The sequence below is a fragment of the Saccostrea echinata genome, unplaced genomic scaffold (assembly GCF_033153115.1).
Source record: "Saccostrea echinata isolate AGI-Se365-2 ecotype Australia unplaced genomic scaffold, CSIRO_AGI_Sech_v1 ptg000001l, whole genome shotgun sequence".
NCBI lineage: Eukaryota > Metazoa > Mollusca > Bivalvia > Ostreida > Ostreidae > Saccostrea > Saccostrea echinata.
In genome coordinates this window covers 4,972,389-4,993,703 of record NW_026889750.1, presented here as the reverse complement: position 1 = coordinate 4,993,703, position 21,315 = coordinate 4,972,389, and the positions used below count along the sequence as shown (strand labels likewise).

At 33.1% G+C, this 21,315-nt stretch overlaps 1 protein-coding gene and 1 long non-coding RNA gene across 3 annotated transcripts in view; one reads left to right on the top strand and one right to left on the bottom strand.

The window, feature by feature from the left end:
- LOC133183847 (uncharacterized) overlaps positions 1-7,723 on the top strand; it is a 31,158-nt gene extending 23,435 nt beyond the window's left edge. For both annotated transcript variants that reach the window (XR_009720748.1, XR_009720746.1), the window contains exon 4: positions 6,444-7,723. This is a non-coding gene — a long non-coding RNA (uncharacterized LOC133183847). The remainder of the gene's footprint in view (positions 1-6,443) is intronic.
- Positions 7,724-9,549: 1,826 nt separating this feature from the next.
- LOC133183835 (beta-1,3-glucan-binding protein-like) lies at positions 9,550-17,020 on the bottom strand. Its single transcript, XM_061318740.1, has 9 exons — positions 16,895-17,020; positions 16,599-16,673; positions 16,337-16,403; positions 15,896-16,066; positions 15,700-15,777; positions 14,890-15,004; positions 10,158-10,226; positions 9,905-10,028; positions 9,550-9,750 (listed from the first exon to the last, which is right to left on the bottom strand). Exons 1-9 carry the CDS (start codon positions 17,018-17,020, stop codon positions 9,550-9,552), a joined length of 1,026 nt encoding a protein of 341 aa, XP_061174724.1.
- Positions 17,021-21,315: the final 4,295 nt, after the last annotated feature.

Below are 21,315 nucleotides of genomic sequence, written 5' to 3'. Positions count from 1 at the left end.
AAAGGGATGAGAGACATGAAATCAAATAGGCTAAATCTTTGAAAAGAAAAATAACTTTGCAGATAAATTAACTATCAATTTTTTAAAGAGTCTTTAATGAAAGTTGCAAGGAAATATAACCTAAGTATTCATGCATGTACGTAGTCAATCTTGTAAACGATTTTTTTTTTCTTTTTTAACGGGATTAGTAATTATCCCTAGTAAAGAAATAGTTTGAACGACCTTGTACGTAATGTTTCCCACTAAACTCCAAACGAATTATGAGACGTGTGCAAAATCAATCAATAATTCTATAATTAGACATAGTGTCATCGTAGGTACATGTAGATGGTGGCAACGTGATTTCATGTAATGCTATGGCTCAGTGATGTGTCAAGCACTTTCTTAAAATCATCATAACGGTAATATTCAAAATACATCTAAACTGAAATCGGTGAAATTTGAAATTTCTTTATAAACAATAATATGTTGAAAGTCCACAAGGCTACAAATAGAATAGGACACATGTGCGCCGAGCTTTCTTAATTCGATTTGACTTGAATATTTTTGTTGCCTTCCGAAACACCAATGAACGAATAAACTTTGGCCTTAAGGGAAGTGTACTTCCGAATGAAATTCTTACGCATGTGAAGTAAAATGTGTTTATGTACATGTAACTGAATAAACGTCTGCATCTCAAGGAAAATTAATGTATGAAAGTAATGCTCGTTTGTACTTAAAGAAGAATGTCCTGAAAGATTTAAATGAAGCTGTGAGTGCAAAGTAAACAAAGTAGTGCAGAGCGTAATGTGTGCGCAGATAGTTATATCTGCCGGATGCCTCATATGGAATCAACTGTGATCGGCCGAAGCCGATCACAATAAAAAAAACCTACATCTACTTGTCATGATCGACCCTATGCAAAAGATTTGCTTTTACTACCATTTAATTTCCAGAATTTTACCTAGAAATTCATCAATGACATGAATGGATCTTGATTATATTACACGTACATTGATTGAAAAATAAATCCTTCCTCAATCTTACGGCAAATGTAACATTGAAAATTGATTTAATGATAAGGATTTACATCGAGTTGGTATTAGTTAAAGCATTTGAAATGCCAGATATACATGTAAGGGCCATATGTTTTAAAGAAAAATATTTCTGTTGCTACAAGCTTTCAAAACGGACGATTTCATAAGACTGTCCTTGAACATTTTTATTCGGTGGCTGCTATCGGACATATGCTTGAGATTTTTTTTTTTTAAATCGTTCCCATGAAATAAAATTCGTTCCCACGAAATAAAATTCGTTCCCACGAAATAAAAAAAATCTTTCCCACGAAATGAAAATTCGTTCCCAAGAAATTAAATTCGTTCCCATGAAATAAAATTCGTTCCCATGAAAATTTAACGATTTAAAAAAAAATCTCAAGCATATGTCCTATAGCAGCCATCGTATTTTTTCTTATTAAATTGTGTTGATCTCCAATTCCACATCAGCGAAAAAACAAAATTGAAATTATACTAAAAGAGTTACTTACGAAAGCCCTGAAGGCTCAAATCTCGAATGAGCCCTCTGGGCTTTCGTAGTTACTTCCCAAACTGATTGTTTAAAATCTGTTATGTACCGGTCAGGGATCTTACAATTTAAGGATACACAAACAAAATTTTGATGACTGGATTGATACAAATTTTTTGACTGATTTTGATGAGAAATGACATAAATAATAAATCCCTAAAATATAAAGAAATCGTAAGTTTTCTTTGGTGCTTAAATATGCGACTTTGTTTTGTTTTTTTTTTTTTTTTGTAATTCTATACAAAATTTTGCTTAAACTTTTAACATTGTGACAAAATCTTACAGAGTTCTCCGACTTTTACTGGTAAACATTATTCAGGTTACTTATCTGAATATAAATCTTTGAGAAATATTGCTGATTTCTAAAAAAAAAAAAAAAAAAAAAAAAAAAAAAAAAAAAAAAAAAAAAAAAAAAGTTTGGATTATTTATCCTTAAGAATACAATTTAGATGATATACGGATAAGTTAAATAGACAAAAATACAGCAAATCAGCATTGTTTTTTTTTTTACTTAACTTAAGGGACAAAAGTTTTTTTTAAAAATCTTTATTTTGCTTTTTAACAAATTTGATGCAAAGCACATCACAGATGTGTTTTTGTTTTTTGAAAAGAGTTCCCAGAAAAAAAAACAACACATACATCGCCTGTAGGTGATTTTTTTCGTGAAAGATCTCGCACGCAGTCTATGAGGGACCTCTATTTGTCTTTCTTGTTACACAGAGATTACAAAAAGGGATTTTATAATTATGGAAAAAATTATGTGATTTTCATTATAATACTCACCCAGCCAGATTTCCTGAACACTGTAATTTGCAAATTTGAGAAAATTATACACTTCTTATCTACGACCTCTAGCAAGATTTTTAAAATTACGAGACTTAAACAAGGTCGGCTTTAGAAAAACACCTTGTATATTGATTTTATTGTGCACTATCGATTTAATAATGGTTTTTGTTACGTAATCTCAGCATGTGCCTTTTGAAAAGATATCTCCCTTAAACTTAGGACAATCTCCAGTCATCTTCGCAAAGATATCTCCCTTAAACTTAGGACAATCTCTAATCATCTTCGCAAGCCAAGGGATTTCGGTCCGCTTCCCACAAACCGTTTCCACATTACGCCACTAAAACTGAGGCTGATACGTTGAATCTTCGAAGCTAGACCCCTGGAACCAATGAGAAAACTTATTTTATGTCGCATTATAAAAATGTCATGTCATTTATAAAAACAACAGAAGAACTATCATCTATATAAATGTTTTGCTACTTCGTGTTCTTTTAAACACGTATAGATTATGTTCTCACGTCATGTCTGTCTTCGTACGTTGATAAATCTTTAATTACCTCCTGTAGTTCTTTAATCTCTGCTTTCGTGTAAATCTTTCATTTATTGTTTGCAATGGATACCGAACTACAATTTATAAACTGTTACCTGATTGGCTGGAATCTAGAGTTAAAATTCATTGCGTCTAGATGTCCGTTATTTCGGCCACAGTTTTAGTGGTGAAATCTGCCAAGGGTTTGTGGGAAGCAAAGAATGTTGAATCGGGACGAATTTATTAAACTCTACTCTCCTTAATCATTTTTACATATTATATTATGTTATCTCCATTTCTACGTACACGTCTGAAAAAAAATCAATGGTGAACATATAATATAGAACTAAAATAATATTTAAAAGAGATTTTACAGACTGATTATTCAGAGTTTTAATGTATTTTGTCAAGCTTAAGGTTGCCACAATTAAGGCATACAATAGCTGACATATAGACAAACAGCAGATCAGAAGACGAGGGATTCATTTACTATTCTACAAAATTAAGCCTTCAGAAGACTTAAGTTTAAATGTTATTTTTGTTCAATTTGATGTCTAGTATATCACAAGCACTGTTATGAATAAAATACCAATAGTGAGGGAACAAATGCATTGCCTTTATTTTTTTATGAAGACTGTCCATAAAGACTAATAAATGGCCGGAACGACGGGCAAAGCGACCTCTATTTGTTTGTCATATTACCCATTTGATGCAAAAAAGCATTGTATAGCTTTGAATAATTCATTTCTTACATAATGTACTCACCTGTCCAGATTCTTGAATGCTGTAATTTGCAAAATGAAAATATGCTTCTTATAACAACAAATTTCAGAGGCTTTAGAAACGCACCTTGATTGGAGGTATTGATTGCATAGTACAATATCGGATTTTGTCTGGTAACTTAAAATGTTTTTGGCGATCTCCCTTACACTCCAGACACTCTTTAACAAATTGATTCCTCTTGTTGAAGAAGAAAACTTTCAACTTATGAAAAACTACCTATTGGAAATTAATTTTAATAGGTTTTACAAGAAGTATTATTGTTCACTTCATACATCATTTTTCAGGCTACGAGCCACTTAGCCCTGTATAGAACTAACACTATGGACCCATGTGGCACTGTTTTTACAATTTGGTGGAAGGTTTATTCTTTTTTATCACACTTCTTTGAGCCTGCCTCATTGAAGCATAGCAAAATATTACTTTTTTTTTTACATGACCAAATAAGATCCACCGTCGGGACATAAATTTCACATTCTGAAAAAATGTTTATGGCATATTTTCATTATGCATACTATTTGCCTTTTAAATGTTAGGTAAAAAAGAAAAAGTCGAAGATAATGAACAGTGATTGACCTAAAAAGACTAAAAACAATACCCTGGAGATTTCAGAGGTGCGATCAGGTGCCTAGGAGGAGTAAACCTTGACGACCTCTCACACCCGCCATGAGCCCTTTTTATTGATCAGGTAAACAGAATAACCCTTAGTTAAATTTAGTAACGGATATGGTCTAAAAAAAGGTATGAAAAATATCAGTCTAAATACGACCTAATGATAGGTTGTATTTGCTAACAAGGTCATTATATCGACCATAGGATTTATGAAATGCTGACTTTAAACGAGATTGTTGAATTTCCTAACACCAACATATTTGTCAGTACCTGTCCTTGGTGTAAAATTTGATCGTACTCATAGCATGCTCTTGAGAATCGAGTAAGTTGGAAGACATAAACAATATATGCAGGTGATTATATTACCACATAAATCAGAAAAGTTGACGATAGCAGAGCTGAAGTCATCTAGTTTGTCATACAGATTAGTTATAAGATGGCTCTTACCGTCTATAGTCAATAAAGTATCCAAATATGAAACAAATGGCAGATATGGCAGACTCTGTGGTGTCTTTTATTTCGAGTTCACTTGGATAAAAAGAGTCGACATATGAACTGAAGTAACTATTGTTAATTAATAAATCTGAATGTCATGTAAGAACTGATGATATTTAAAGATTAGAGATCTATAGCCCTTTTGGCAAAATATATCACAATTAATTTTCATCGTGAGTAAAAACTTAGATATTGTTCCCTTTCGAAAGAATTCTTACGAGATTCTTACATGTAAAAATGTTCGTAACGTTGACATAGTTCTGCCCCTTTTAAGTATTTTTAAGCTGTGTATTGTGTAAATTATATCAGAATATTTACATTTCCAATGTCTTTCTCTGAGAAAAATCTACAAATAAGGTAATGGCTTTATAATCCCATAAATCGATTTGCTCAGCACGTGACAGAACTGCATGCTTTTTTGCTGCGTGTTGCATAGTAATACACCTGGTGGGGATGCTGAGATTTCTTATTGTTGATTTTTTTAATTGAATCAAGGATCAGGTAAAAATGTTAATATAAGGAATAATTGTCTGGTTTTTTGTTTTTATGATGATAATCAATCAATTTGCTCGCGTGATAATTTTACGCATAAACGCCTTCGGCGTTTATGCAAATTATCACGCGAGCAAATTGATTGATCACATCATAAAACCGAAAAACTAGACAGTTATTCCTTAAATAAAAAAAAAATACATGTACATATTTAATTGAACTTTTAAACCCTTTAATTCAACAAAACCGAAACGAAGAGGCAAACACGCATTCTCAGAAAAAGTAATTGCTCTCGAAAAGTCTATCAAAGTTATCGTTCTTCACCCGACACGAAATCATATATATATATATATATATATATATATATATATATATATATATATATATATATATATATAAACTATTGATTTTCAAATGTATAGACTTCATACAAAAGCATACACATACATGTACTTTATTGTTTACTGTTCTCTCGTTCTAAAGATGACTTTTAAGTGCTTTTATGATTTTTTATATGATGAAGGAAGTTCTTTTCTGGAACAAATTATTCCTTTTTACCGAGAAATACACTATAGCATACAGTATACTCTATTTTTGAAATACAGAGTTGATAGAAAAAATACAATAGATGATGGACAATTTATGATCAGAAACATATAATTAAAGTGTGCTTAAGGTTTTGAGTCCGTTCTAAGGAAAAACATGAGCCTTGTGAACATTTAAAATGAAAACATGATATTTACATGATAGCAATTATAACAGCCAAAGTACATAGCTATTTTCAGAGCTTTTGAGTTTGCATTTTAAGTCGTCATATTTATAACAATCATGAACAAAAGTTGTTTTTGGTAAAGACATATGCTTTTTGTAAGTAATTCAAATTTATTCGTGTACTTGAAAGATATATTAAAATCTTTTTAATGTACTGAAAAGAAAAAAAAATTTCATATAAAAAAAATAAAGTGTTCCTGATCGATATAATTAGTCTCCCTTCAGAAAAGATAAATTACATGATTAATAAAAGGAAAAAAGACAAATAAGCTTCAGACATATACTCAGATTAGAAGTTCTAAATACGTTGATTTTAAATTTTTTCTTGATTAGTAAATTTACATTTTTCAGGAATAACAAATAATTTGCTCATGAATATTGAATTCTGTACAGTATATCTTGTATTCTGTAATAGGTTGCTTCCTGAATCTCATGAAAGGGAAACTGTACAAGAGAATTCTGATAAGATGAAAGGGCTCCATCGTGGTCTCCACAAATCTGTTGACAGATTCCAAGAATTCGCCAAGATATATCTCCTAATGGTTCAGCAAAATAATTTACCTGGTTATAATGCAGGAGGTTATACAGTTCATCAAGATATTTTTGCTGTTCATGGAGATTACCACGGTAACACAATACTAATAACATGAGTGTCATGACATACGGAGGTACATTGATGAAATTTCTTCTTGTCACTCTGTATTCTAATTCTAATTCTTCTTCTAACATAATCCGCTGTAATTTGATATGCATAGCGAAGGCTCTAGCCATTTTATCACTAAGTGTTTGTCCCCCTACTTCCTCGGTATATCTCTCTTCATTCACAAAGTCGGGAAACATGAGATAAGGTTGTGCAATAATTCCTCTTGTAATGTTAAGACATGATACTGCATCCATATACTTACCGATTGAATATAGGAATAATGGTAAATAAATTCTATCAGATGCAAACCCCATGTTTTGACTAACTTTCAACAAATTTAAACATGTGTACATAACTTTCAATCTTCTTTTGTTATAAATGTAGATAGAAGTATTGGATAAGTCATACACAATGTATCTGATAATTGATGATATAAATTTCCTGGAACCAGCACGTTCCCATTGACTGACGTGTGGTGAATTTAAGATCCTGACTGCAGAACACAAAGAAGTAAAAATATTTTGTGTATTAGAATATGTCCTATCAAACAAATCAAGCATATGGATTTCGTAGCAGAACCCTTGATCAATTTGAAATTCTGATATAATATCAGATTCATCTGTACTTAACACATACTGCCTGTTAAAAATAGCTTGAGTTAGGCAATCCCTGAGTGAATGGCAATGCAATAAGCATGCAGTTCCTAGCTTGTACATCTCAAACAGGCGATCATACACTTACTGTTGTGAATATCCATATATTTTTGAAATGAACATATTATTTTCTGCAATAAAAAAGTTTGGAAGATGACCACGATACACACTTGACAATAAAACCTTGAAGCACAACCAGAATCCTGACAATAGACTTGATGGATTCCAGTCAATGACGGTATTTCTCTGAATCACCCAGAATAAAACTGTTTTCATAAAATACGAACAAAGGAGAGGCTGTCCATTTGTATCCTCAATAGTCAAGACTTCTTTTAAAAATATTTTTAACAATCCATAGCACATGAACTGTGTGTGATTCATACAGTATACAAGTTTTTGTTCAGCTAAGGAAAATGAAATCCTCCATTCACAATCTTCCTGTGGTGATCCCTTGAATCCTATTGGTACAACATGACAACCTGAGTTGATAATCTCTCTTAAGACATGATCCGGTGGCCATGCTTGAGACTGGCATCTCAAAGTAAAAGAAGTGGCAACAGGTGGCCAGTGTTTACATGCAAAACAATGTGCATAATCGTATTCCAAATTAAGCATCTTTCCACTTGCACACGGTCCATGCTGAATAGAATCTTTTATTAAAACGGGTAGGGTTTCTTCTCTGTATCGTGAGCTTGATATATATAGTCCATTATTTATTCTAACACACGATTGTTGAGCATGAATATTGTTTGTAGGAGTCAGAAGCTGTAGCATGGTAAACCCAGGGTGGTCTTCAGAGTACTCCATAATAATCAGAGAAGAACGTTCTTTGTTGTATCTATTTGGATGATTTAAATCACATATAACGTGATGATCAGTCGGCCAGAACATAAAGTCCACGTCCGATACCCCCACACCAAACCCATCTCCAGTACTTCCACCCAACACAGATTTCATAAAACAACATATTATATTTGGTGCACGTAAAATTTCAGAAATATTCAACAACGCTCGTCGTATGTGTACTTGAGTAGGTGTGCCTAGTAATCTGCATATGTCCACGTAGACTTTCTTCGATATCTTGGGCATCTCGTCCATCCTAAGACGAACATAACTGCAAGTAACAAAAAGCAATCGTTTGACAAAAAATCCAAAGATATCGTCTTTTCTTACATATTTCATAATGTTAAAAAATCTGCTACATGAAAATAGTGATGTAGCAAATTTTTATTTGCCAAATGAACTAGGTCAGAATGGACAATATGCTACCATATAAAATTTTAAATTTGAAATGATTTCTTTCCTTTTTTTGATAATTTTTCAAATAAAACTTATTTTAAAATTTAATATTAGAGGTGAGAAGAACATAGTTTGTGCAACACTTACCTCCAAATCAGAGATGCATTAAGTGATCAAGACGTATCCACAATATCCCAGACGATAACTATATCAACAATACAATCGCCCTGTATAGGATTATCTCTCTTTTACATGAAATCAATCTAACATTTCCGTCATAAGGAAATAACTATAGTTGCGAAAATATCCGGTTCATATTTATAAAAGCCATAGAATCATTTTATTCAATGTAAACCAATAATATTTTAAACCTGGAAAATCCACTTTCGATTCAGAAGTAATACATTGATATGGAAACTTACTAGTGGCCGAATTTTGAACCGATGTCAAACTTAATTACTATTAATTGCTATTTCGATGTTATAAGCTGTTCTCCTTTAGATTTTATTTTTTATTAGAAAAAAAAAGACTGGCAGCATGGGGTATTTCTTGACACACACACGGGTAAATTCGGGCAGGTCAATCTTGCTATTTTGAATTAGTAGAAAAAGTTAAAATAAATAGTTTATACGATTTAGTGAGTTCACTAAGATTTCATTCATATTTGGTACATTAAGATGCTTTACCTAGTTTTTTTCCTCTGATATCTGAAGAAAAATAATTGCAGAATCTGTGTTCCCACAATACCTGAAACTAGAAGTCTCTGATGCGACTGTAGCTCTACAGGTTTATACGTTTAATAAAGAGAAAAGTAGTAAATGGAGTTGAATCTCTTCTTTTTAGTTTAACATTTACAGAATGATATATCCTGATGTTTTCTAATTTTTGCCAAGTGTTGCTAAAATCAAAACAAAGCTCAACTCGGGCGTCAAACCCTGACTACTGTTTAACATAATTCATGCAAAACACAACACATTAGAAATCTTTTAATACTGAATCATTTCGATATAATCAATTAACATTGCAACATTATCACCATGCCATGTTGGTAACCACACATTCTTTTTCTCCCAGAAATCTCTTTTCGGATGAGGAGAGTCATTGCGCCAGGGCTTAGGAGTGTCGTATTGATAGTGGTCAGAGAAAAAACCCAGACCACCGACCGCAACGTTCAACAAAACCTGAAACTAAATCCAAAAAGGCCGAAGAAAGTGCATCAAGCTTAACGATATAAAGTTATAAACAAAATTGTTTATAGACACTAGTATATTTTTCCATTTTTTACCACTTAATCCTGAAAACTTCCCAATAATATTTAAAATGTGAAATATAAATACTAACAGGTTGGTCAAATGGTGCATTTTTGTTGTTTCCCCATATATTTGTGCCAGAAAAATGTCCAGCGTTCCAGAAGCCATGAGAAGGCGTATTGACTCGTAATATTTCGTGATTATCCACCAAACACCTTGTTCACCATTTAAAAAAATAAAGAAAAATTAAAACATTACTCATTTAACCACATGATTTATTATGAACCAGGATAATTGGTTAAATTTCTTTTTTTAAGAAATGTATTAATCAAAATTCCACGTACACGATGTGCTGAGCTGTCCATTCTAAGGAATATGTGTGCCAACTATGCCAGTCACCCCCAGTAGAATGTCTGTTTCAGAACAAAGGTGGTTTAGAGTAGAACAGATTAAAGCATTAATCATTGAAATGTACAAAATATTTTCCACACAAAACTTCCCAAAACAAAAGATTTGTTCACCTGCATGTGAGCAAGACTTTTATAATCAGTTTTATTTAAACAATAAATTGCTTTCTTTGGTTGTTAGAATTGCGGGAATTACATACATGTATGTAATGTCGCAGCTGTTGCAGAAAAAAATACTTAACCCGCGTAAGCGGGTTATATAATTTTTTCTGCAATAGCTGCGACGTTAATTCCCGTACTAACAAAGAAAGTTATTTTATTGTATATATTTATTTTAACAATAAAATGCTTTCTTTGATTGTTAGTACGGGAATTAATGTCGCAGCTGTTGCAGAAAAAATACATAACCCGCTTTAGTGGGTTATGTGATTTTTTTTCTGCGACATTAATTCCCGTACTAACAGACAAAGAAAAACATTTTATTGTTTATATTTATATCTTTATAAAAAAAACATTCAAAGTAAATTAGATATGTTAAATATTGTATTATAGGTGTGTATGTCATTGTATGCATAATTGATGGAACAGCCTTTGCTTAAGAAATCTGTGCATGTGGCTTGCTTAAATGTTGTTTACTGACTGATTAACGGCAATTGTTTTCATAAGTAATAAAGGAAATAATATTCATGGATGTAAATATGTCTGAATAAAACATTTATAGTAAAATTAAATATGTTAAATATTGTATTATAGATGTGTATGTCATTGTATGCATACATGTAATTGGAAGAGCCGTTGCTCAAGAAATCTATGCAAGTGGCTTGCTTAGTGGCATTTACTGACTGATAAACGACAATGGTTTTCATAAGAAATAAAGGAAATAATATTCAGTGGATGTAAAATTGTAAATATTACAAATTTTATTGCTCTTTATATGTAGAAAAAATACGTTGTATAAAAACCTTGTGACGGTACATATTGTCGTTTTGTACATATTGTCGTCGGCGACAGTATGTACCTAGCCTCACTGCACATATTGTCGTTCATCGGTACATATTGTCGCGGGCGACAATATGTACCGAGACGAGCCTTATTTTCCTCCTGCATAATGGACGACAAAATGTACAGTCAAGCACCAGCACATACTGTCGTCGGCGACAATATGTACAGTCAAGGTCGGCATATATTGTCGTCAATATATTGTTTTGACGAATATTTACTTGAGAAAAGAAAGAGAGATTGACAAACACATACACGCACGGAGGGAGACAGACAGCATTACGCACAATACTGTAGGGAGAAGTCGCCCGCGTGGCGCAGTGGTTAGAGCGTTCGCTCTAGAGTCGCTGAGTTGATCCTTGCGTCGCGGGTTCGAATCCCACTGTGGGACGTGGAGACCGGTCCTTCGGATGAGACCGTATAAACCGAGGTCCCGTGTCGCAGTAGGTGCTGGCACGAAAAAGATCCCTCACTGCTTAATGACCCTAAGTCGAGCATAGGTCAAAATTTGCAGCTCTTCACCCGCAAATGGTGGCGTCTCCATATGAGTGAAAAATTCTCGAGACGGACGTTAAACAACAAACAAACTGTAGGGAGAAAACTTTTTGGTCAGAAAATTGTGTCCAAGATTGATGTACACCTCACTGCTTAATGGCCCTAAGTCGAGCATAGGTCAAAATTTGCAGTTCTCCACCCGCAAATGGTGGCGTCTCCATATGAGTGAAAAATTCTCGAGACGGACGTTAAACAACAAACAAACTGTAGGGAGAAAACTTTTTGGTCAGAAAATTGTGTCCAAGATTGATGTACATCACTATGACATATCAAGATTACCGTAATTCTTGAGATATCTGATAAATCAGCTATGTACCATCACAATCACGCTGCATGAAATAGCATACAAGACAGGTCAGTGTGATTTTCACACCAATTACATTCACAAAATTACTAAAAAACAACAAAAGACATCTTTAAACAACAATTTCTGTGGGGCGACAATATGTACAGTGAGGGTGAGGCACATAATGTCGCCAGCGACAATATGTACATATGTAACTTTTCAGTCGGCGACAATATGTACCAATGGACGACAATATGTGCAGTGAGGGTAGGTACATATTGTCGCCGACGACAATATGTACAAAACGACAATATGTACAGACACGTGCAAAAAGTATTCGATCAAAATGGCGGCGTGTTTACAGTGACAATGGTAGTATGAAGAAATCTACGAGCTAAAATTTTAAATTAAAATACTTTGAAAATAAAAAAAATCAATTACTTACGATTTAATACTTCGTAAGGTGTCCTTTAAGTCTGATTACATGTAAAATGCGCTTAGGGATGGAGCCATACAAGCTTTTAATGTAAGCAGGCGTGATACTTGTCCATATACGCCGAATTTCCTCGATCAAATTGTCTTTAGATTTTATTGCTGCAGTGCGTGACTGAAGTTTTCTTTTGATGTGTAACCAAACATTTTCAATAATATTTAAGTCTGGTGATTGAGCAGGCCAGCTTAAACAGTTAATTTGATTTCTAGCTACATACTCGGTGGACGGGTGCATTGTCATCCTGAAAATAGTAACCATTTTGAGGGAAATGTCTTACGAGAACAGGCCAAAGGTTTTCCTCTAAGATATCTTGGTATTTAGTAGCATTGATATTTCCTTCTACTGGCGACATAGTTCCAACACCCTCCCTGCAGATGCACCCCCATATCATAACTTCGTGTTTGGCTTGAGAAGTTCTCTGCTGAACAAGGTCAGGCCTCCATCCTTCGTCCTTTTTTCTCCAAATCCTAATCCTTTCATCATGCCCCATTATAATTTTACACTCATCTGAAAAAATCACCCGCTTCCAGTCCTCTACTGTCCATTGTCTTTTCCCCCGACACCAAGCAAGCCGCTTCTTACGATTTATTTCTTTTATAACCAGTTTCTTCTTGGCAACACTTCTCCTGTAATTATTTTTGTGCAAATTATGCTGTACTGTCCTTTTACTTACTGGTTCTGGTCTTTCCTCGTTAAATTTTGCCGTTATGTCAGAAAGCGAACATCTACGATTTGTTTTCACAATCCTCTCTAACTTTCGATAGTCACGGGGCCCGATTTTCGGAGGTCGGCCGCTTCTGGGTTTGTTTTCAACAGATCCCGTATCAGAAAATTTTCGACAAACGTCAATAACAGTTGATTTAGGTAATTGTAACATTTCACTTATCTTTCTCCGAGAATAACCTTTATGCATTAACTCCACAATGATGTTTTTGACATCCGACCCCATCTCTTTTCCTTTACGACCCATTTTTTTAGTTTTGCTATATTTTCTTTTAATTTGTAAACAGCAGACGAAAATATTGTCACGTGATTTATCATGTGACTAAATTTTCTAAATTTATACAAATCTACTTCCTGTGATGTGATCATAAGAGGGCAAGGTCATTTTCGTTTTTAGTTTCGTTTTCAAGTGTAAACACGCCGCCATATTTGACCGAATACTTTTTGCACGTGTCTGTACCGTCACAAACCTCCTTCCAAAGCATGACAAGATTAGAAAATTTTTACATAAATTATCATTTTTGCACCCTTTTCGACACATCTTAGTTACATTAATTTGAATTTACTTAAAACAAGACATTTTTACAATGGAGAAAGATTGTATAAATTGAGGTTTAAAAACCAACAATACAATCGAACTCTTGACGTACATAAATCTTTTCCCTGTCGTCAGAACTATAACTGTAACACAACAAAATGCCCAAAGGGCCACAACGCTAATCTGATGCATTTTTCTCCTCATCCTTCACTTAACCAGCTCCAATGGGCCATTTCAGCAACTTAGCGTTTCCATTTGTAACCTTCTACATATTGTACTTTTCTTTAGCTGGACTGTAAAAGAACTTTTGATTATACCCAAAGTAAAATCCTGACTTCCAAATTGAGATCTAGTCAATAAATGCTAATGACTATGATTTGAAAAGAAATTACACACAACACGAGCATACTGCATTCGTTTGTAAAACTTATATTTTGATTTTACCATCACCTATTTTGGCCCTTCTTTATAACATAAAATTGATTCTAGACAACGCAGACACATTTTACATATTGATATGAGTCATTATGGTCCTAATTTTGAGATTTCCACATGTTTCCCTGTACAATTATTTTTTCAGTTTCTAATTTGCCCTTATAACCCCATCCCCTCCGACGAGTTATGATGTTACCAAAGTAAAGTACAATTTATAAAGAAACTTTCAAAAACCCTCTTATCATATTTGGTCAAATGGTTTAGATAAAAGGATTTTTATGACCACTCCCTATTTATCTAATTTACCGATAGTCTCAATTTTTGGGATAGTCGTTTATTAAGCAAATTTGAGTCTTACTTCACCTTTGCACAAAAATATTGTTGACAAGCATCTCGCTGTACATATGTCAACTGTTCTTGAGAAGAAGGCAAAATTTAAAAAAAAAAAGGGGGGGGGATTGAAAGACAATAGACACAAACATACCTTGATCTGAAAAACTAATCTAAGTTTTAAGCTTTGGTAAGCTGAAGTAAATTTTAAATATGTCAAGCTTGAAGTAAGGTAGAGATAACAAAACATTTCTACAGATTCGGAGAAAAGATTATTCGAGATAAAGTGGGAAAGGTAAAATGTAGATACCTCTCGTTATGAGTGCTGCGGTGGGCATCTTGATCTCGATCCGGTCCCCAATGTAGAGTGGAGGCTACCTGAGTTATACCATGGTTAACTCCGTGTGACATAGCTTTAGCATTTCCTGATTAAACAGTTAGTTAGAAATTTTAAAATTGAGTTTTTTGATCAAGAAATTTTGCAGTTATTACATTTTAAACATACTGAAATCAAACTTTTTATGATATAGTTTTCATATAGTCATTGAAGGTCTTGAACATATATGAGTGTAAGGGCAACATCTGATTTGCTGGACGTAAAGACAAATATTGCCCATAGTCAAAGGCTGATGCATGGCAATATTTGTGTCCCAGAGCCCAATAAATCATATGTCGTCCCCATACTCTGCCGATAGCAGTTTTACTATACCCTCCACTTGCATGTGAACAATAACGACTGGGACGTAATCTTTATATGAACAACTCGCGAGCGTTCATTTAGGACACTTAATGACTTCTAATTTGACATAAGCGGTGCAATAATTTTGATGTTGGACCAATGTCGGTGTCATACTCGGTCCAGTATCAAAATTGTTGAATCTCTACTACTATATACTATAAAATAAGTACTAGTAATTGACTTTTTATCTGTAGTCGGTGCTGTGAATATTAAAGAGGGTATAAACTAAACCATTTATAGAAGCATAAGAATGATTTGTCTACTTTGTTCAAACATGTTATCCACTTTATAGTTTATGAAATTCAAGTCTTGTGTTAATGAAAATACGTCTAATCTCATTGCAAAAACGTCAGTCCCCTAAGTGATGGCATTGTTTTCTACCTCTTGCCTCCATAACATCAATTTCTCCGGAACGAGGCCAAGTACCGTATACACTATGACGTGGAATCAACCAAATAGCTGTTAAATAAAACCATAAAATTCAAGGGTGATACTGTATTTTAATACAGTATAATTAAACAGGGTTTGTTAATTCAAAACAAAATAAGGGGTTTAATATATCTTTATAGAGGGCTACCTGGCCAGAGCCAATCGCCTTTGGGAAGTCTGGCTCGCACGTCGATTCGTCCATATTTTATGGCAGCGTTGGTGTAAACTTTGCCAGACATAACTGGTGGAAGAATCTCCTGTCCATACCCGGACTTATGGCATCCCGAATTAAAGGATCTAGTGCAGGTACCCCATAAATCTTCATTCAAAAAAATATTATATAACTGATAATTTTCTACGCGTATGATTGAAACATTGTGTGAATAAGATCATTGTCGTTAAAATGGGTTATTCAGAGAAGAACAAATGAAAACAAAATGTATATAAAATTTCGAGCATTGTCTTGAGTGAGGGTCAACAAAAATGGATTCATCTTAAATAAAGTCTTTCTCAAAGTTTCAAAGTGTGTGCAATTTATTGAAAACAGAAATTAACTCAATAGTTGTAAGAAGTCTTATACTAAACTTACTTTTGACATCCAGTTGTCCATTGTATAATTTAGAACTGTCAAAAGCAGGATGGTCGATAGTCAATGTCTAATTAAGAAATATTAAACAAGTTTAAATCAATGTCCATATTGCTCATAAAAATGCTATTACAAAGGTTGTTTTTTTCTGTGTGTTTTTTTTAAATGTATATGTACATGGATATCTATAAATATGTACATCTTTTATTGTATATTAATATCTTCATATAAAGAAATACAGGGTCAGATAATGTTGTTCACTTACTGGTTTAATATACAGATATCCATTAGCAGTGTACAGATTCCGGTGTTCCGGGGTGTATATTTGGAATTCGCCATTCTAAAATGCATAGAGTTTCAAAATCGATATCGTAACCACGTCTTGGATTCGAAGTGCTTGTGTACCTTTAAAAATAACTACATGTATATCATAAAATAACCTGATATAGAATTCAAACATATGCAGAAAATGGTATTGACCTTCCATATAATAGAAAGAGAACAAATCGTATGATATTACATACACTTCACAAGTTGATTATGAAGTTTTGTTAATCTTACTCCGCCTCCGGTGGCATCAACCTCTATCTTGTAATGGCTTTTGTCAAAATGGTTGAAATCATCTCGGAAAACTGTAACTCTCCTGATACTACGCAAAGGTACCAAAGAATTTTTAGAGGACAGCATAACTGCACAAACGATGGAAATGATGAATTTAGCAAAGTTGTTCATACATTAATGATTATAATTATGAAAAATGATCATGAAGTAATACATTGTTCATGCTTGTTATAAACTACTTTTCTTTTTTACTCAGTGATGCAAGTTCATCATCCATTGTTTCAATCGTAAACTAACAATAATTGACAAATTCTGAAGAGTTTTTCTTGTAAATTATTCAAATTAACTCAAAGCAAACCAAGTACATGTAATTAACTTTTTATATGTTGAAGTATGTTTGAGAAAAGATTCGATTCTTAACATTTCAAAACTTCTAGAATTATTTACAGGAAAAAATCACCATGTACCTGTATTCGAAATGGATTCTATAGAATATCCTCTTTTCCATACCGTGATGTGGTAATGAATCATCTCACCCAGTCTGACTTGAGGGTGTCTGTCCATGCAACTCCATTTGGTCACATCTTTAAACAAACCATTACTTTACAAACTATTCAGGGTTTTACCTTATAAAATAACACAAAGTACCCGAAATTCATACAGCTGGAATAAGATTGCAATTTAGGAAAAAAGAAAAAAAGAGAGAAAAAGTCACCAGAAATCTGATACAAATCTTCTGAAAAATGGATCTTAAATAAGATCTCTTCAGTTAGTTTTTAGCTCAACAATTAAATACATTTACTTGCCAATATTTCTTTTAAATAATTTGCAATGAATGATATCTTAGCTATTTCAAGGGTTTCCTGGTGCAGCATAATAGGAGAAATCTAGACATTTTACCCCCAAATAATCATGGATATGCAATTAATAATAATAGCAAGAAACGTCTTTTTTGTTTTATTTACATACCATGTTCTTGTTCCAAGTCATAAATCTTAGATGTGTTTTCTCCTTTAATATGCACTGTCACTCGAGAAACTTCTTTAGTTCCTAAAAAAAAATAGAAAGCTAAAGGATTTCAATATTGCACTATTTTATCAGCTTAGATTATAATCATAAAAATATACTAAGGACATAATTTTTGGTCTACTGTCCTTCTTGATAATGCTTGACTTACCTTCATTAACCGATCTTACGAGACAGGCAATGATACTGAAAATCGGACGGAAGACGTACTGGTTGCTTTGCAACGAGCTTTTCTCTAATTTAATATTACTTTCTTATCGAATGATAATATTAGTACTCCCTTCTTTCTTATAAAACATACAGTTTTCATTGATATAATCTTCCTTTTACTGTATTTACTTAATGCTGTCTGCTGTTGTTCAAAATTAGTGATTTAAGAACAGAAAGCCTAAGACTTGTATTATCAAGGGATTGTAAAACCTGGTGATATTTCTGAAACATCGAGTATTTCACTGTTTACTTTGTATTGTTGGGTACAAATTACTGAAAAAGAAGAGGAATTCATGTCAGGGAAAACGTTAATAGGCCTATATTACTAACACTTTTAGATCAAAGAAGACTTGGATGTCTGCTCAGTAAAAACACGACTGAGAATAGAAAAATGGCATTAGTTTCTTATGCCTACTATCTCTTTTCCTTTTCTAAATTCCTTTCCCTTTTTCAATATTTTGTCTCAAGTGAAACAAATGTAGACTGTGGAATATTTAATGTACTAGTTTTACGTGATAATACAAATCTACAATAGGCTCTCTGTTTTCAAAATCAGTCACTTTGAACATCATCAATCGACAGGAAGTATTCAATGTAAAAGGCATGTAATTTATGAAAACTGTACATAACATAAGAAAGTAGGAAGTGTTGTCCTTTGACTAAAAAAATGGTATCAAACCATAAATATTTCATTTTTAAAATATTTTCAAAAACATAAATCACGAAAAAATTCTGAATAATTTCTGGGAACATTACATTTTCATACTAACTTATGTTTTTAATAACTTTATAGTGTTGGGAACACTTATTTTAATTGCTAAGTTGACATTATTTTTACTGTTTACGTTATCCTTTTGTCTGTGATGTTTAAGTTTATTTTTCTTAAATTATGGGTATTGAATTGAACGAGTTCAATTTGCTAAATGTTAATTAAGGACCCTCTATGCACTTCTACTAAGAGTTCTAATTATATTCCGTGGCATTTTATGCAATAAGAGTTATCTGCCCTTAAACCTAAAGTAAAATAAATTGAAAAGTACAATTTATTACTGAATTGTAATCAATTCAAACATTCTAAACATTATATTGTTCCTAGATAAAATAATTGAACATAAAGTATTTGTATATATATAAGCAACAGTGATTTATATTAAACAGTACTTCGATGTCTTTGAACAATTTTCCTGAGGTTGATACCCTATGTAGAAAATAAGATAGATAAGCTCAATATTTACACCTCTATATGATATAATTTTCTTAATGTCAAAAAAATTATTTTCATAAGTTTATAGAAGGTACATGTAAATGGTTGTACAATTACAGTATGCATAGTCATGAAATATGAAGACAACGAACAGTATTCAATCTCGAAAGTCCAATGAAACGGTACAGATTTGGAGCAGAGCAAATACGGACCTCAAAATTTAGAAATGGGATCAGGTGCCATGGAGGAGTAAGCATCCCCTGCCGACCGGTCACATCCGCTGTGTGCTCCTTGTCATGAACGAAAAAATCCGTAGACAGTTCAGTGTTTACATGTAGATAATGGTCTAACAATTAGTATGAAAAACGTCAGTCAGCGTGTTATTTATTTTTGAATTTATTATATTTGTATTTCTATAAGATATCCAAGGAAAAATTAAACAACTTAGTATTCAGATGTATACGAATATATCGTATATCTGTACTTCAGCAGCAAAACGTCATTATTCTAAAACGGACAGTTAGAAATACATTGAAGTTACAAGATAAAAGGTAAAAAAAAAATTCTTACCTTTAAACTCAATTTTAAGTTCCACGCCCCCTGACATAAAGATTTCAAGAGAATTAAGCTTTGCATGTAAGAGAACAATTATTGTCAACACAGTAAAGACACTATATATCCCAATCATTCTGCTTTCTTTATGAATCGTTCACTTCAAGTTGCTTATCTACATGTATCAAAATTGTCCTGCACTCTATCAGTAATAATCTTTGTATGAATATTACAATCTTCAGGGCTTAAACCAGCTTATCAAAGAAAGTATGTTTGATTAAATTTTACTCGAGACGAGAGGTTCCTAGGTCTTGGTGGAAAACTGAGTTTCTCAACATACCGTATAAGCAGAATTTTTAGCGAGGATTTAATTTTGGCATTATTAGCGAGGGTGCTGAGATCGCTAAAAGTGAATTGAATTGAATATGGCTAAAAATTGCGTTTTATTTGTAATGGCTTCCTTAGTGAACATTTTAAAATCGCTAAAATTACTTCTCGCTAAAAATAAAATACAAATTTTTAAGGACAAATCGCTAAATTTGCGTCTCGCTTAAATTTCAATTATACGGTATTCCAGACAAGAGGTTCCTAGGTCTTGGCAGTAAGCTGAGTATCATGAGTTTCTCAACATATTCCAGACAAGATTCCTAGGTCTTGGCGATAAACTGAGTATCATGAGTTTCTCAACATATGATCGTCTAATAACAATTCCTTGACTCAAGTGACGCCAATACAGTTGAGGACTTTTTGACTATTATCATTTTATAGCGTCTGTCTATTTCATATTTTCGATATCACTTGGGGATAATTTATATACGATAAGAAATCCTTTGCGTAATTATCCTTCCGTATTACAATCTAATTATAAACAATTTATTCATTATCCAAAATACATAATTCTGGTATTCCTGAAATACTTTGAAATAAACGTACTTCTTGTGATCCAATTGTCGGAGATTGCTAGAAATTAATATAGTTCTTTTGAGGGGGGATTCCATGGGCTAATCCCTCCTTTTGAAGGGTACCATCTGCTTATCAGTATTCATGGAGGTTGTAAATGGAAACCCCAAGGAAATATATTGATTCCTCACCCAGAGGCCTCAACCCTCAACAAGTTAAGGGGGTATGAAATTTCACAAATTTTGGAAGATGGCCTTCTTGTAATAACGGTTAGCCTCTTACATGTCCAGGAGTAAACAGTAACGAATAATTTAACATGCATTTCAATATATGACTAACCAGGCCCTACACATGGGACCTCAACTCTGGAACTGGGGAAATGAATTTCAAATTTCAAATCAAGGGTAAATTGTCAACTTGAACAAAGTTTGTCTGCCAAAGGAAGATTTTCAAAGATCAAACGAATTTTCAATACATCTGTTTGTATGATCAGCATATCCGAAACCTCACAAGGAGTCATGAATCTTAA

What these genes read in the sequence shown, in the direction of transcription:
- LOC133183835 (XM_061318740.1), bottom strand. Translation starts at nt 17,020, where the DNA reads ATGCTGTCCTCTAAAAATTCTTTGGTACCTTTGCGTAGTATCAGGAGA. An exon ending in TGATGTTATGGAGGCAAGAG is followed by an intron (nt 15,005 to 15,699) that starts GTAGAAAACAAT and finishes CTGTTTAATCAG; the next exon opens with GAAATGCTAAAGCTATGTCA. An exon ending in TGGACAGCTCAGCACATCGT is followed by an intron (nt 10,029 to 10,157) that starts GTACGTGGAATT and finishes ATGGTGAACAAG; the next exon opens with GTGTTTGGTGGATAATCACG.